Source organism: Hyposmocoma kahamanoa, unplaced genomic scaffold, assembly GCF_003589595.1.
Source record: "Hyposmocoma kahamanoa isolate Upper Pololo Valley unplaced genomic scaffold, ASM358959v1 80, whole genome shotgun sequence".
In the NCBI taxonomy this organism is placed as follows: domain Eukaryota; kingdom Metazoa; phylum Arthropoda; class Insecta; order Lepidoptera; family Cosmopterigidae; genus Hyposmocoma; species Hyposmocoma kahamanoa.
Window position 1 is genome coordinate 2,909,823 of NW_020654051.1, and position 15,903 is coordinate 2,925,725.

The 15,903-nt window shown below is 37.4% G+C and overlaps 1 protein-coding gene across 5 annotated transcripts in view; it reads right to left on the reverse strand.

Moving 5' to 3' along the window:
- Nucleotides 1–141: 141 nt before the first annotated feature.
- The window catches only part of LOC113233881 (protein winged eye), a 55,523-nt gene continuing 39,761 nt past the window's right edge, over nt 142–15,903 (reverse strand). For 3 of the 5 annotated variants that reach the window (XM_026469107.1, XM_026469105.1, XM_026469109.1), the window contains exons 8-13: nt 7,942–10,397; nt 7,478–7,700; nt 6,691–7,352; nt 5,822–6,016; nt 5,226–5,387; nt 3,733–4,475 (exon numbers count right to left, since the gene is read on the reverse strand). In XM_026469107.1, the coding sequence (XP_026324892.1) occupies nt 4,242–4,475; nt 5,226–5,387; nt 5,822–6,016; nt 6,691–7,352; nt 7,478–7,700; nt 7,942–10,397 (3,932 nt within the window). In that variant the 3' untranslated portion in view covers nt 3,733–4,241. Of the gene's footprint in view, nt 1,989–3,732; nt 4,476–5,225; nt 5,388–5,821; nt 6,017–6,690; nt 7,353–7,477; nt 7,701–7,941; nt 10,398–15,903 lie in introns of those variants that run through there. The other 2 variants (XM_026469106.1, XM_026469108.1) reach the window with 2 other exon arrangements.

Below are 15,903 nucleotides of genomic sequence, written 5' to 3' on the forward strand. Positions count from 1 at the left end.
AATTGCCTATTATTTTAGTGTATTTTTTAATTTATTTTTGTGATTAACTGAATACTTTTACATCGAAATATGGACATTAAAATATTTTGAATAAAATAACTTCTTATTTTTGTTTTACATAAAATGAAACACGATATTCAGCCAAAAATATTTTATTTAAGCGTATTTATTTATAATCTTTATATTATTCATGCTGATATATTATTAATCTTTAATGCTAATATTTTTATGGCTTCCCCTCTTGAATACACGCTACATCTAGTTAGGAATAATTCTTAATTAAAACCTTCTTTTCTACAGGTGAATTTATTCACGCAAAAGATTGTTTTAACCGTTCCAAATGAATTAATACCAGTTTAGTATACATACAGTGGGCCGAGCCGTACCTCAATGAGTTTGTACTTATTCATACTTATTTTTTTTTATATTAATTTAAAATAAAAATGTTCTCTATCCATAATATAAAAATACCAATTTCTAAAATATTGTTACCAAATTCGCACTTTCGTTTCTCTTAAGATTTTATAATTCCAATAATATAATTTTTAGTTTTTATTTTTATATTGATAGAAATCAAAGAAGCCTTAACTTAGAACTTAAATTATTACACTTATTAAATTATTAATGATAATAACAAAAAAAAGTATGACGCACTCTAAACAACTGAAGTTTGGCCAGCTATATTTTTGGCCTCAGATTGAAGGCTCCCCACTAATCAATTCGGTCGCATCAAACGTGAGAGCTCGCCTATTACTAGTCTCTGATGTTTTACCCAAGCAACATTCAGTTTAAGTTGATACACATTGAAGTCCAATGTGGACTCTTCTTAATTTGTGGATCGTTAAATTTACCTGCTCGACCAGGTTATGCTGAGCTGTCACACTGCATGCAACATCAACTATCGGAGAGTCTTGAACTTACATTAGCTTACTAGATATCCAGTATGATGAAACAATTTTAAGGCTGAATATTTCCCACTTTTTCTTACAAACCTTTTGGCCGCTTCGTACAAAAACCTATCTAATTCCGACCGCACTCTCGCCTCTATCTATTTCCCTGTCTGTTTCAGTCCCTTTTTGTAACTTCACGATATGAAAAGGATAGCTAAAAATCAGGGCCACATACCCTGTGAAATTATCCACTAATAATTGAAATGAATGACAACATTTTTTGTAAGCGGAAATAAAAAACTTTGTGAAATATCTCGTGTAGGTATATAAACTTAAGAACTAGGATCCACCTATGTACAGTCTTAAACTACAGCGAAAATAATGTAGTATCAAGCTTCTAGCACCATTTCGATAAAGGTATACATTGATTAACATAAAATTATCAACCGAAAAAAAAACATTAAAAAAATACATGTTAACACAACAATACAACAAACAGTTCACCGAAAATGTAAAAACTCTGCGAAAAGTTAAATTTTGTTATAAAAAAAAATTTTTCAAAATTCTCTCAAAACATATGACTACACTGGAATTTTGAATAACAGATGGGACTAGTTGATATAGTATTGCAATATTAAAGATTAATATAGACATTCGATGAGGAGAAACTAATATATAATAGAATATACACGTATATAACTACCTATACACCGAGAGATTACTGCGTTTAAAGTACAAACATCACATGTCATCACCATACGCGGCCTCTTTCCATCGCTGCCTATTGTCCACCACGAAATCCAGCACGTTTTCCCAACGTACATCGTTAACATAACAAAGGGGGTAACTTTAAATGGAGATAGACGGGTGACTTTTTTATAACCGATCATTATAACAACACACGAGGGGCGGCTGAAAAGTAATCCTTTGACTAATTCGTTTTTAAAAATAACACTGGCCATTCTCGTGACGTATTAGCTGTTAGAACTTTTTTTAGCGACGCTGCATGGACAACATGTAAGCAGAAAACGTTTAAATATTAGTAACTATTCTTTTTAAGACTTATGTCCTTTTCTGACAAAAATACAATAAGTGCATTTTTCTTACAGGAATATCGAAAAATCATCAATAGTCGTCTTTTACTTCAAGCTTTGGTAGATTACTGTTCTGCCACGCCTCGTAGCATCTACTAATGGCGAAGGGTGGATATTTAAACTAAATTCAAACTAGCATGATCCCTGTGACATTTCATTTTGACGTTTATCATAGGGATGAGATGAAGTCGATAGATTTTTAGTGCGCTACCGCCGCCGTTAGTTGAAAGGGCGTTTGTGACAAAAACTCAAAACCGAGAAAATAATGTTTAAAGAAGTTAAATTAAAAAAATACCTCCTTTTCTTTTGCGGTAAGTTCATGCCTTATCTACCTAGGAAGAAATAAAAATTGTGACACATAGGCCTTTTTTCCTGATCACGGCAGTAACATAACATTTTTTTAGTCACATGCAGCCTTTCAACTAACGGCAGCAGTGCAATTTTTGGAGCAAAGTTCTCTTATAGTCTTATTTTTCTGATGTACTCTGAACGATATATAAATGTGGAAAGTGTTTTGTATTATATTGAAGGTATTCAAACACACGATTATAATTCGAATGCATTTTCAATAGATATTTTAGTAAATTTCAAAAAACGTTTATAATTATTATCATTAATTTGTAGGTTTCAAAAAGCAATAACACTAACATGTCAATTCATTGCCTGTGGTTAAAATTCATACTTCAAGAATGAATACAAGCACTATACATTCCGTACCTGAGAAGCATTACACTGTAAGTGCTATTTTTGTAATTTTACAGGAGACGCGATTTTGTGTCGAAATGCAGCATGTACATACAACACTTAGAATGGCTTGAAATAAAACTAATTGAGTTTTAATAATATTTCGAGCTACTCTAATTGTCGTACAAACTACTGTTCGACACAAAATCACTTCCCTCGTAAAATTACAAAAATGGCGCTTACAATGTAATGCTTCTCAGTGCAGTGCAATGAGGTAGCCTTTGCACGGTGTCGTAAAAAAAAATAATGAATTTATTAAAAAAAGCTCATTTCTAAAAAATAAATTATTTGGTGTAATTTTAATTTGATGTATTTTTAAACATTTTAAAAGCGAAACTTACAAAATAAATTTTAAAAATACGTAAATTAGTGCACGTCGTTACACGGTTACAATTTGTGGATTTTTATGGACTGTCACAGGGATCATCCTAGATTATTTTTAGCAGACTTCATAAAGACTGTAACGCCTCACATACCTTTTTCGTTTCCTCCACTTCATCCAACTAAGATATGTACGCCGAACCACCCACATTTCCACATTCGCATTTGTGTCGTTATTCCACTAACATCCATTTTCCCTCATATAATCAAAACATCGAAACATTTTCCTTTCTTTCCTAGTCCACTACCTAATACTAAGTTGGAGAATAAATTTATTAGTAAAACCGATATCAGTCGTATAATATGAACCCTTCGCCTCTGGCACCTACCGTAATACAAAAATATCATAGACAAATAGATATATAAATAGGTACCTACAAATACAACTACAAAAATGTTGAAAATTTCATTAAAGAGTATTCGTATAGTTAAAACAGAAAACTTTTGTTCAACGAATTTTGGAACTACACTTTTTCATATTTCATAAAAATCTATAAAAAGATTTGTACAGAAAGTCGAAAATTTTTCCCCGAATTTATTTTTCGTTGAACAAAAGTTCGTCGTGTTAGGAAGTTTCTGCTTTATGATTTTTTTTTTCATAAATAAAACATCAATATCAAGGAATTCATTAATCAAGTAGTTGTCGTTGGCAACGGAAAAATGTTCATTAAAACAACTTATGTTTAACCAAATCCGATGGACACAAATAGCAAAGAAAATTGTGTTTCGTGTTCTTGTCGGTTACCACAAAAAGTCACACATCATCAAAAAAGACGTAATTACAATAGTTATAACAAACGCCTCTAGGAAGTTGAAGGCGTAAAATTGTCACAGATTGAGCCTCAAAAATTCTACATTGTACTTTAAATCCTGTAAATTGTGAAGTTTCGAGCTACTCGTAAATCTGAAATTGATTGTAAAAACTACATAATAAGAACAAACTACTTATAACTCTAACACAGAGATTTCAAAAAACGTGTACTTTCCAAATTATTTGAATTGAAATCTTATTTTTACAGATCAAAAGCCAAACTTCTTGCATTTTAAATGACAAATCAAAGAAACTTCGCCGTCTCTATGTTGGCATTTTTTTCTGCCACAGCGCAAAAAAGTACTAGGAGTTCACAAATATTTAGGAGCTCGATTTATTCGCAAAAGGAATGTCTGGCTCCATCTTCATCGTTTGTGGCGTAGGATCGTAATGCCCGGCCAAGTAGTAGACGTCGTTATTATCGTATACAGTGCTGTACTTAACCGGGTCATCACCCATGCGTTCCTTGTACTGAGCAAGGGGCAACACTTCGCATTTGTGCGATATTGTTTGCACGTCGTTTTCGTCGGTGTGTGGCGACTCGAACAGACCACCCTGTAAATTAAGTAATCGAAATTAAAACTATTGATTACAATAGTCGTAAACTTAGTACACAGATCGTAACTACGAAAAAAGATAAAATCCCGTCTTATAACTAGATGGCGCTGATCGCTAGTCTGGAAGTAGTTTATATTATGTAAATGCCAGTGGATATCAATTAATTCCTTTTTAATACGAAATATCTGTGGTTTGTTGTTTCTCCTTGTAATATTATTCAAATATTGATAATGAGCTTAAATTATTTTTGGAACTGTAACGAATATGCGTATCAATAGATGACATTGTGTTTAACAACCTAATTGAATAATAACCGCCGAAGTATTTTAATAACCGGCATCTATCTCACCACCGCTCTAAATGTCTTCCAACCCTGACGTTGGCGAAATCGTCGCGCAAAACGACGGAGCCATAGATACAAAAGTTGAAGTTGAAGTTGAAAAATTAACGCTTGCTAACATGGGTAGATGGCGCTGATCCTAAACAAAAAGAATAGCGGGCGGTACCCATAAAATATGCGCCATATAAAATATGTACAATGAGCGCCATCTAATTGATCTGTTTGTTATCACTAGAAATTAAAGTAGTTTTGATACATTACAGCTGGTCAATGCAAAACAAATTAGTTGCAAAAATAGCTATTTGGTCGTCGCCACATCTGGTGTACCAACAGGTACTATATACTCGACTATGTTTTCTTGAGTTTACGTTTCCATGGTAGGACACAAGAAAGTGAAAACAACTCACCGGATACTGTAATTGCTCCTGGCAAGGTACAGTCTCCTCCGGGTGATAGAACCATTTTACGCGCACGGCCATGGCTCCGCGTGCCTCCCATAGTGCGACGATCCGACCGATGTATGGTCGATCAGGCCGGCCGGTTGACAGGAATACGGCTGCGTCACCAACCTGGAAAACGACGCAAGATATTTTGTTCACTTGTTGTTTGAATTATTGTATGTCTACTTGTTTTCTATTACTCCCTAAAGGGTTGGTTATTTCAAACCACTTGTTATCTTGTTGATTAATTAACCTGGCCCAGATAGCGCTGTGATGGGGTTGATAAATGTGTATTAACACCTCAAGCATCTGAAAGTTTATGAGTACATAACATCGACCATCCGCCTTGCTTAATATTTCTGGTGTCAGTTTTATTTTGTTTCGAAACCTTCAGGTATATCTAAGACGCCAACTTAACGGATAGCAAACAGGCAGCACCTCAATCTGTATTCCTCATTATTATGATCACAAGTTTTTTTTTATATTCATATATTTATTTTCTACAGAATCTTGTACGGTTTGGGACTTTTTCGTCATAATTTTTTATAAGCTATACAACTCACGTGTAAAGTTTCCTCTCCTCTCTGTATGGCCTTATAGAACAGCTTTCTATGCCTCGGCCTGGCCGTCCTTCGGTACGCTGGTCCTAGCCAGTGCCACAGAGCGCCACCAGGTAAAAAGGCAGCCATTTTGCTCACGCCGCCTCCTACAGCACCACCATCGGATGATGTTGATGAAACTGTGCGGCGTTTGGCTTTCTGGAATGCGTAAACAAGGCGAGTTAGGTATAAATAAACCTGATCGCAGATCTGCTGATTTTTAAGGTCGGGACAACCAACTCAATTACTTTCACGGGAGACCTACGGTCAAAGTCTCATGGTTGGCAACGCATTTAGGACATTAAGGATATTTCCTTAATAGCGCAGAGATGATTTCTTTATGATATGCGTTTGTATACCATAAACCAATTGTATAATGATTAATGCTGTTCAATACACACAACGTACTAACTAGGCAACTGTGATATATCACGGAATGTGCGCAATGAAATAGCATAACATAATTCCGCTTTCCCCTTTCTGTCATCGGGGGATTAGATGTAGGCTGGCACGAACCGTTTCGAACGGCTATGGAGTGGAATTCCCTGTCTGCAGCTTATTCCTTGAACGCTATAACTTGGGTTTCAAGGTGAGCGAGAGTGAGTAGGCATTATTTATGCTTCAACGTCGACATCGTCGTCACTTTCCATCGAGTAAGGTGCGAAAACAAACGCACACTTATTGTTTTGTAAAAAAAAGCATTTATCTCAAAGAGTATAGGTATCATCTACTGTCAGAGGTCTGCCTAACGACAAATAAGCTGACTTGCATCTCGTTATTACAAGCCTTAACAACTCAAATTACAATTAAAAGAAAACATAAATCATCGTTACCTTTTTTGGAACTTCACCAGCTGAAGTGGAAGGTATCTCTTCCTCCAACCCAATACCACTATCCTTCAAATTGTCCTTCTGTCCTTCATCTTTGTTCAACCCAATCTTCCCCAAATTGCTAAAGTCCAATACAGCATTCTTTACCAAACTCTTTTTAGACAACACTGCTTTCTTTATCACCGTTTTCATTTTATCGTCTGGGGATTTCTCTACGGCTATTAAAGTAGACAGTCTATCATTCGAATCCCCAGAGTCTTCATTCGATTTGGAATCTCCGTAATCGGATGACGATTTGTGGCGATGGTGATCGTCACCTGAAGAACTTGAGTGTTCTTTGCAGCTTGAATGATGTCTTTTCCTGTGTTTCCTGTGGTGTTTCTTGTGATGTCTTCTGTGTTTGCAATGTTCTTCACAACATTTGTGTTTCTTTTTCTTCTTTTTAATATGCTCGATAGAGTTTGGATCGTCGTCGCTTGATTGACGTTTGATTTTGTCTTTTCTATGTTTCTTAAGCTTCTTTCTATCTTTGTGTTTGTCTTCGATTTCTATCTTCAGTGGAACCTCCAGTTTTATTTCGCTAGCGGATGTAATTGGTTTTTTGTCTTCGGTCATACTAGTATTTCTTCTTCGTTTGCCAAGCGTGAATAACGGATTTTCATATTCTAAAAAAACATATTAAACAGGTTAATTTAACAATACACATCTGAAATAAATGGTATCTATTTTTATGAAAGCTATAATCAATCAATATGTATTATAAAAATATCAAAATCTAACGGAGACTCACCTACAACAGGGTAATTTGGCTCCAAAAATCTAATATCTTCAATGGCTATTCTGCCCGAATCTCCGTCGTCAAACTCAACTGCCACGAATGTGTCACCATTAGGGTCTGGTGATGAGACGGCGACAGTGCCAGGATATAAGCAACGATATTGTTGCGACCAGTATGCGCAAACTCGGGTATTTGAGGGCAATTCCGCTACCGTTTTTGGAGTTACTTCCAATATCTGGAACAGACACAAGTTATTGATTTTAATAGTTTTATTGCGAATCAAAATAGTTGTAGAGATTTAGTAAGGTTTGATTTAATCACTTAAAAACAATATTCACTTCAAATTCACTTCAAAGTAATATTGAATTCATCAACATTGCATCGTAATGAATCCTTTAAAAACCCATGAATAATTAGAATAATTAGTAAATCAAGTACAGCATAGATATTTTTTGTTGTAAAGAAAGAGAACTTACCGCATCTCTCAAAGTTTCCTCTCTTGACAATATATGAGGCTTGTTCCCTCTTTCTCCATCCAGAGTGATTGCATACACATCGGGAGCTTGCACTGCGCTTAATTTTCCAGCATAGAATAATCCACCCATGGCGGTAAGTACTCTTGGCGATGTATCTAACAAGTTTTCAGTTAAGGTACATCTTGAAATTTGTGGCTTAGAAATAGGAGTCGAGTCTTTAGTATTATCAGATTTGTCTTTAGACTTGACGCTCTTTCTCCTTTTCTTCGCGCGGCGTCTTTCTTTCTCACTGTCACTAGAATGGCTAGCTCTGCGCATAGCAAATTCCATTTCCGGCATATCATCCCTAGAGTGTTTCCTAACCAGTTTTTCCACTTTTTCTCGATTTTTTTGCCGAACTTCATTGAGACTCTCCATTGAAGAACTCGCAGATCTGTTAAGGCCCCACTCATGATCATCTTCTTCAGAATAAGTCTTTAATATCGGCTCAGCTTTCAATTTAGGACGCACTTTACTCGTTCTAGCATCTTCTCTCGATGGTTCACCTCTCGAGCACAATATTCCCCCCTTAAGCTTGCCTTTAGCGAGTAAGTATCCTACGAGCCTGCTCTTTGACTTCGGCTTCTTGGCAACTATAGTTTCCGTCGAATCTGGACTGGATACTTTCCGAGGTCGTCCCACTTTTCTCTTCTTCGATGATCCTCTATCTGAATCAGGTGACAAGGCAGGAGTGGAAGGTGTAGAAGGACCCGATAGCACAGGCAACGGAGGTGTCAATGCGTTGAGTTGAGCTCTCTTTTCGTCACATTTTCTTTCAAGTTCCAGCAATCGTTGTTGCATGTCTTTTTCTACCGCGCTTATTAATGCCTGAGCGTTGACTGTGGGCTTGTGCGAACAATCCGCCGATCCACAGGTACATGCTGTCACTCGTCTTAAACTAGCTTCCAATTCTCCTCCCCCTCTTCTATCATCTTTCTCTCTCTCACGCCGTCTAATCTTTTCTAATTTGTGTCTATGACGCTCGTCTCTGTCATGGCTTCGTTTTCTTCTCCTTTCATTTGATGAATCGCCATCTCTATGTCTTGGTTTGTCTTTTTTTGACTCCAAAGATCTGTCTCTATCTTGTTGTCTCTCGGTAGGACTTAGAATTTCACTCTTAATGAAAGGTCTAGAAGGCATTACTGTGGGACTTTCTTGGACTTCTTGCATTATTCTCTGCTCTGCTAATGCACATAGGAGACCCAAACCATCGAATGACTGTTTATTCTGCTCACTAGTGCTAGGTTCTGTGGCGGGAAACTCGAATCTCCTATGAGATTCCACTTCTGCAGTTCTCAGCGGTGATTTAGGCGACGTCTTTATCATAATGTTTAGTTTCGTCGTTGTTCGCGTATCAATCGTTAACGGAACTGGTTCTAAACTTGGCATATTATTTCCAGGAGTTGTTCTCTCATATTGTTCAATACTATTAGACAACAGTTCGAGGCCGCTTACATCGACTATTGGCCTAGGTAATGCAGTATTTTGCTGTTGTATGGGAGAAGTACTCGCTGTATCAATGATTAAATCATGAGAGCCGCCACTACCACTGCTTGAGTTATCTAAAGCTTCATCTCGTTCTATTGCGTCTATTGCCTTTTCGACAGCACCTACAACTGCTGATGTTGCCAACCCTTCTGAAGAGGAATCTTCAGCGCTGTCTATAGACGGTGGCATTAATGTGTGTGCCTGTACCATAGATTCTTCAGGGAAATGTGCAACACCTACACAGGCGACATCTCTTTCATCTTCATCTGCGTGGTTAGGTGACTCATCTTCGTCATCAATATGATCCGTTTGGTTAGAAGCATCTTTATGAGCTGGGCCTTCAGGAGCCTCAGGTGGTGATGTGGGCGGTGCAGCAGGTGATGTCGCTTGACTTCTGCAAGGCTGCTCTGAGAAGTCGGGTTGGTAGTACATATTCGTCGTCAACAATGGTTGTTGCACAGGTTCAGACACGAAGGTAGGCTGCGGTTTTTCTTGCATTGGCTCTGGTTCGATCTTGATTAAGGTATGTGGTGTAATAAGTGGTTGGATCATTGGCTTTCGTTTGTCCGCTGTGTGAGTTACTGAATGCTGTTGCGGCTGAGGAGCCGGGGCCAGAGTTACAAGTCTAGTCGAGTGCGTATGTGTATGTTGTAATGTTGCTGTCGAGGCGAGTATGTCTCCTGATAGTAACTGGAGGTGATGTGAAGGATGAGGAGCGGGAGGGAGTAGCAATGGTGCGGAAGAGTAGGGCACTCCTCCCCAAACGACTGCGTGGGACAAGTCTGTAGGTGTTGGTAGAAGTAATAAAGCTCCTGATGCCGGGTCCCTGACGAGCTGGAAGCCACCAACTGAGGACATGCCACCGCCGACCGCACCGACTCCACCAACACCCACTCCGCCCACCATCATACTCTCCATTGATACTTGAGCTGAAATTTAAAGAAAGAATAATATTTAAAATGTGTTCAAATTGCTTTTGCCGTTAAAGCATATACATACATGCGTGACTTCTAAAGGTTTCTCAGATTTTTGAAGGTAATTCTATTATGGGTACGTGCAAATGCCGCTCTATAATCTTCATAAAATCTTGCACCACCTAAATAAAGAAATATCTGTCCCGTTCTCAGCATTTCCGTCATAATTTTTCGTAGAGCCAAATCCATAAGGGGACGTCCTAATGACATTCGCGGAAGTCAAATAATGATCATTATGTCAGCCCTTGTTTGCCTCAGGGCAACTAAGTTATTAACAATGACAAATAATACACAACGTACAGCGTAGATAAGCGATGAAGTATGTTAAATTTTAAAGCTTAAAATATGCTGAGAGCAAAGAGGAAAACGAGACACCTTCCTGTAACAGAAAACTTATCATAATAATAACATAAGTAGAAATCAGAAAATGTCCAAATCATCAACATCAAACCATTTACACGTCCCATTGCCGGGCATGGGTCTCATCTCAGGCGACGTCGCGGGTTGGGGACATCACACGTTTTCCACGTTGGGTTGTGAATCTTCTTCGGTGTGCAGGTTTTGCTTGCGATGTTTTCCTTTACCGAAGAGCTAATGGTAAATTTCAAATTAAATTTCGAAAAACTCTTGAGCTGCCAGTCCGGATTCGAACCCTCAGCCTCGGCTTGAGATGCGGTAGGTCAACCCATTAGGCTACCACGGCTTTATATTCTTTTTGCATATCCAAATCAGTGTCTCTTTCTCTTCGTTATATTCATTCAAAATTTTTTTTTTATAATACCAAGTGACGGGACGAACTAGTCGCGCACCTGGTGATAAGCGACACGCCTATTCATAACAGTTGCAATGCCACTCAGAGCTTTAAATCGTAAAGATCTTGGGGACACTGCCACTGCGTCCGTCACCCTGAGACATAAGTTGACAAGTCCCATGTGCCTGTAATTTCACCCGTACCCCCTACGTTTAACAGTGAGGTGCACGAAAAGGGCCCCCCGCACGACATATCATTCCTTTCCTGTACGTCTAGCGTACCCTGAGCAACAATCGGTGAGGATCACACATCGACTGGCAAATTCTTTCACCACGATTAGAATCACGATGATCAGTTTCCTGGATTTTTGTCATTCAGGTTTAGATACGCAGAAACTGTAGTAACCTTTTTTATAGTTTTACTATGGGTTTAAACCTCTAAATTGGCTCATTTCCAAATCAACATCCAGACGATACGTATCCCGAGTACGCCTGGCAACAATCGGCGACCTTACGCCGATTGGAAGATCTTTGCAAGATGGCAAACATCACATGCACAGTTCAAGATGGCGGCTACTTGTGCCGCGATAGTGTATTTCATCGATACGATAAAAAGAAGATTAGGTATCTCCCAAAATTTAAATATTAAAAACCAAATCAAAATTATTGTTTCAGTATGTAATGTCTTTTAAATTTACTTAAAAGAAAGCTTACTGTGTTCGGTAGGCTATGCAACAAACTCGTACGCACGAATGTCAAATTAGAGCGAGCAAACGTACATTACTCGAGTCACTGTTCCGTGAAAACAAACAGCATCCGAAACTCGATAATTATAAACAACAGATTGCTGTAATCGCAGCATGCCGTTAAAATTATGGGTTTCGTAACAAAATTCAAATGAGGTGCGAGTCTAATCTTATTAATTTAGTTTAACTAAAGATTAGATCGCAACAATTGGGTTAATTAATGTACTTTAACGGTCGGTTCACCTTTTTGTGCTGTTAGAATTGTATGTAGGTGATTGAAATGACACCATTGCTACTGTCGACAAGCAACGTGACCATAGGACAATAAAGATCCCGAAACGTCCGAAATATACCTACGCATTTTAGATCCAGGAAACACAGTTTACATTTACGATCGAACGAACCTAAGAACTCTAAATGTATGTAAATATGTCGCGAAATATATAGTCTTAGGTTGGAGGCGATCCAGCAGAATTTCTACGTCTTCTGGCCTATAAAACAAAGCTATTTTGATCCAGTTATAAACAAAGGTGTATTCTTCCACGGTTGGAAGATCGGCGAAATAGATTTCTAAACCAAGTGCGTGCAGGCAAGTTGGTAAGAGCCGGCGAACTTACCACAATCAAATTGAAGACTTCGTAAAGAAAGGCCAGATTAAGACTACGAGTATCTTTTTAATATGAAATATAATTAGAGCTCCTTGCGGATGAGTTAATCCAGGGAAGTACTGCCATCTTACCTATTTCTGCCGTCAAACAATAATGTCAGCATTACTGTGTTCCGGTTTTGAAGGGAAAGGGTGCTGTTGAAATTACAGGCACAAGGGACATGTCAACTTATGTCTTGGGGCCCGTCGCCCCAGTGGTATTGTCCCTGAGATCTTTGCGATATAAAGCTCTGAGTGGCAGTGCAACTGTTATGGACAGACGTGTAGCTTACCATCAGGCGTACGACTTGTCGGTCTCGTCACTTAATACCTAATATAATATAGTCAGTTTTGTTCCTTGTAATATTATTCAAATAGTGATCGTAAAGTACAATTATTTTCTGAACTTTGACAAATATGCATGTCAATAGATGACATTGTGTGTTACAAGTAAATTTATAAATTAACGCTAATATGGGTAACAACCGGCACTATCCATAATAATCTGTGCAATACCTAAGCGCCATCTATTCGATTTGTTTGTTATCACTAAAAATTAGAGTAGTTTTAATACAATGAACCTTGACAATTTAAAACAAATTAGTTATAAAAATAGCTATTTGTCACTCGTCGCGACATCTGGTGTACCAACAAGTATTAAATACTTGAGTATTGGGTATGTCGATGAGTTGGTCATCGAGTATATAACCAGAAATAGAGACGAAATAAGGGCCATATATTCCTGGTAACACATTAGCGGTACAGCTCTTATAAATATCAACTCTCGTTTGCACTGAAATATAGACAGGCCAACTACTGACCTGTGTGTACGTCTCCGTATATTCCAAAAAATATTCTATATTTATTGTAATAAAGATAATATCTCTAACAATGCCGTGCTGTTCTATTCGGTGGTGTGGGAAAAACAGTAAAACATCTAATTACAAAACAAACGGAATCAAATTTCTTCGGTAATTAAATATTAAATATGTAATTTTGCAATTTTCGTCCATTATAGCAAAGCTCAAGTTAACTGGTCGATTTGAAGTGAAACAGTTGACGACACCCATTGACGACACCCGTCAATTGATTCGAATTCGGGCTAGCCAATCGGAGCGCAGTAGTTACAGTAATGATATGGCAGAATAGTTTTCAAACAAATTAAATGACATTTCGTCTCTATTTCTGGTTATATACTCGATGACCCAACTACACTGTCTTGCACCACGATTAGCAGTCCTCTTTAATAGATACCTAAGCCAAAAATACGTAACCCGGACAAAACTGTCATTCGCATCACGTAGTTTTATTCTCTCTTCGGCATCTCAAAAACAATTATCTCGGGTAATTTTAATCGATCCCTGAGGTACGCTCGTTAATCGATGTGTGGCTTGCATATCGATTGAAGAACGCATTGCATGTATGAATAATTTATAAGAAGAAATCAGAAGCGAATTTACACGAAACCACGCATTGTTTATGGTCTATAAACCAGTAAACAAAAAGATTACATTATTTTAGTCCCTTTACAGATTTCTATCTAAATTTCAGGAATTAACACATATAGAATGGATAATACGTTCTGGAATAATTGTATTGCTTTTTGTTCTAAATTTTTGATGTCTAACAAGCAATTACATTACTTGTATAGAGCTCCTTGTGAAAGAGTATCTAGAGAAGTACTGTCAGCTTAACTATTGCTGCCACCAAGCAGTTAATGTGAACATTGGTGTTGGTGAAATTACAGCGGCATGTGAACTTATGTCTCCGGGTGAAGGGCGCAGTGGCAGTGCCCCTTAAATCTTTGCCATTTAAAGCTCTGAGCAGCACTGCAACTGTTATGGACAGGTGTGTCATTTACCACCAGGCTCGAAACTTGTTCGTCACATCACTTGGTATTATAAAAAATAATATTATAACTCAGTTTTAGTGACTTCAAAAGCTTTGTTTACACTTTAAATACTTAGGTACGCAGAAACTGTAGTAACCTTTCCTATAGGTAGTTTTACTATGGATTTAAACCTCTAAATTGCCAATTTCAAAATCATCATCCGGACGATTCATATTCCGAGTACGTCTGGCAACAATCGGCGACCTTTGGAAAATCTTTGCACGATGGCAAACATCACATGCACAGTTCAAGATGGCGGCTGCTTGTGGCGCGATAGTGTATGCCATCCATACGATAAAAAAAAGATTACTTATCGCCAAAAATTTAAAAATTAAAAAACCAAAACAAAATTATTGTTTAAGTGTGTAATGTCTTTTAAATTTACTTAAAAAAAAGCTTACTTCGATAATAGCTTTTCGGTACCTACTCGTCGTCGCGACATCTGGTATGCCAACAGTGTAATTGTCAATGGTACCTACTAGGTACCTTAGCCGAAAACACGTAACCCAGACAAAATTATCATTCGCATATTTCATTTATTTAAATGTTAAGTACTTAGTTATAAATACAATTATATTTACTTTCTGATCCCAGATTATGTTAATAGGTAGCTAACTCAATTTCTCCAAAAATGTCGATTAGTCATGATGATATATAGTAAACTCGCCTAATTACGTGATATATCTAATTCGGTGACAAAATTTTTGGAAACTAATACAAATTTAAATGAAAATTTTAAACTTTTAAAAGGAACTTAAGATAGAAAATCTGGTTCAAATGGAGTTTTACTTGTTGCGCGGACATGCATTTTTTGATCTCACGTTATTTATCTGTTTTAAATAGAAAAAGTGTAGGTATGTATTGCATTAAACCTGTGTCAAGTTAATGGTAAAATCATAGGTTATGCGGTTTATTTAAGAAAATCAACTTATGTTTCATAGTTTTTGAAGTAATCCTCATTTTGTTCACTCAAAAAGTTAACGAATTTTCAAGTTTTCATGACGAGTGATGAACAATGAATTAACTAACATTTTGCGAAAATAGGGCATTTTACAGGCAAATTATAATCCATTTGTATGATCAGAGTGGAATAAAACTGCGCGTGACTTTAGTCCATATAGATCGCGCGACCGGATGCGACAAAAATAAACGTTATTATAGTAGGTGCAACTGATATCACGGTCAAAATATTCCTACACGTTGAATGTTTATAGAGCATCAAAAGAATTCGGTATTCCTTGGACAACTCTTACAGATAATGTTCATCGTGGCAAAGATGAAAAAATACAGATATGCAGGTTTTATCACGGTAAGAGATGAGAAAGTGCACGTGTTTTAACCCGGCTGTTAAGTTAGGGTAAAACCGGGATAGATGCAGTGGGATATGTTCCTCGCTTTCAAAAAACCTAACTTCCCCAAATTGCAACA